This window comes from Myotis brandtii, unplaced genomic scaffold (assembly GCF_000412655.1).
Source record: "Myotis brandtii unplaced genomic scaffold, ASM41265v1 scaffold1763, whole genome shotgun sequence".
In the NCBI taxonomy this organism is placed as follows: Eukaryota; Metazoa; Chordata; class Mammalia; order Chiroptera; family Vespertilionidae; genus Myotis; species Myotis brandtii.
The window spans coordinates 142986-144385 of NW_005356530.1; the positions used below are offsets into that span (position 1 = coordinate 142986).

A 1400-nucleotide genomic window follows, 5' to 3' on the forward strand; every position below is an offset into this window, starting at 1 on the left:
GTCTGAGGGAGGAGGCTGGGGGGTCTGGGCTCTGGGTCTGAGGGAGGAGGCTGGGGGCCTGGACTCCTGGGTCTGAGGAAGGAGGGGCTGGGTTAGCTAGTCTGAGGGAGGAGGCTGGGGGCCTGGAGTCCTGGGTCTGAGGGAGGAGGCTGGGGGCCTGGAGCCTTAGGCCTATGCTCAAGGGGCTGTGGAAGCAGGAAGAGCTGGCCCCTCCTGACTGCCCCCCTTTGGTCCACAGGACCAGCCCCGCAGGAGACGCTCAGGTGAGCAGGCTGCCTCCCTCGGGTTTCTGCATCTCAGCTTCTCCTCCACGGAGACCGGGCGGGCGGGACTTCCAGCCCTGGCGACAGTCCTAGACCTTCCCTCTGGGCCCTGGCTCAGCCCCCACGCGCCTCCTCCCAGCCTCTCCCGCAGCGGGGACCCTGACACCGGTGTCCCCCTCTCCCTCCAGCCGTGACTGCGGCTCTTCCCAAGAAGCCGACGTCGCCCAAGCAGAAGAAGGCCAAGGCCAGCAAGCGCCCGCCGCCGGCCCCCTCCAAGCCCCTCAAGAGCAGGTTCAAGTCCCAGGCCGTGGGCGACTCGGTGCCCCTCATCTGGTCGCAGCTGGAGCCCCCCAGCGCCAGGAAGAAAGCCTCGGAGAAAAAGTAGGCTCGGCCCTTGTGGCCCGCGGCCTTGGGAGGGGGATGGGGACCGAGCCCAGTCCCACCGCCCTGTGCCCACAGGTCCCGCCCCGGCCCCGGCAGTCAAGGCTCTCAGACCAAAACCTCCGTCTCTGGTGAGCACACCCTCCCCTCGCCTCTGAGAATGGACCCCGAGGTGCTGGTCCTTCCCCAGAGCTCAGGCTGCTTCTCCCCCCTCCTCTCGCCCCCCCACAGTGAGGGGCCCAGTCCCCTCCGCCCCAGTGAAGCCCAGCGTCACCATCAAGACCATCTTCAGCATCTTTTCCAGAACTTTCAGCGCACAGCTGTCCTCTCCCAAGGCACCTATATACGGGGGGGCCAGGAGCCCAACTCTTAGATCTGAGGGGGGAAGGAGCTGGGCTCCTGGGTCTGAGGGAGGAGGGGCTGGGGGCCTGGACTCCTGGGTCTGAGGGAGGAGGGGCTGGACTCCTGGGTCTGAGGGAGGAGGGCGATGGGGCCTGGGCTGTGTCCGAGAGGCTGCCGGCCTGACCGCCCTCTCCCTGGCCTCCCTCTGTCTCCAGGGATGCTCACCTGCGATGGTGCTTGGCGGGTTAGTTGAGGCCCCTTCACATTGTGTCTCGAACAGCACTGACGTGTCCTTGCTGGTCTCCTACAAGCACCTGTATATGCGAGAGGCCCTGGGGGACCTGGCGGACCCCGACTCCAGCACCCTGTCCTCCAGCACCCTCTACCCGGCCACCCCCACCCCCAGCCTCTGCC

At 67.3% G+C, this 1400-nt stretch overlaps 1 protein-coding gene across 1 annotated transcript in view; it reads left to right on the forward strand.

Annotated features, from left to right (window-relative positions):
- Positions 1-1400, forward strand: part of FAM71E2 (family with sequence similarity 71, member E2) — a 7673-nt gene that overhangs the window by 1034 nt on the left and 5239 nt on the right. Inside the window, exons 2-5 of the mRNA XM_005863338.1 lie at positions 239-263; positions 452-521; positions 555-644; positions 1267-1361. Coding sequence (XP_005863400.1) covers positions 239-263; positions 452-521; positions 555-644; positions 1267-1361 — 280 coding nt within the window. The remainder of the gene's footprint in view (positions 1-238; positions 264-451; positions 522-554; positions 645-1266; positions 1362-1400) is intronic.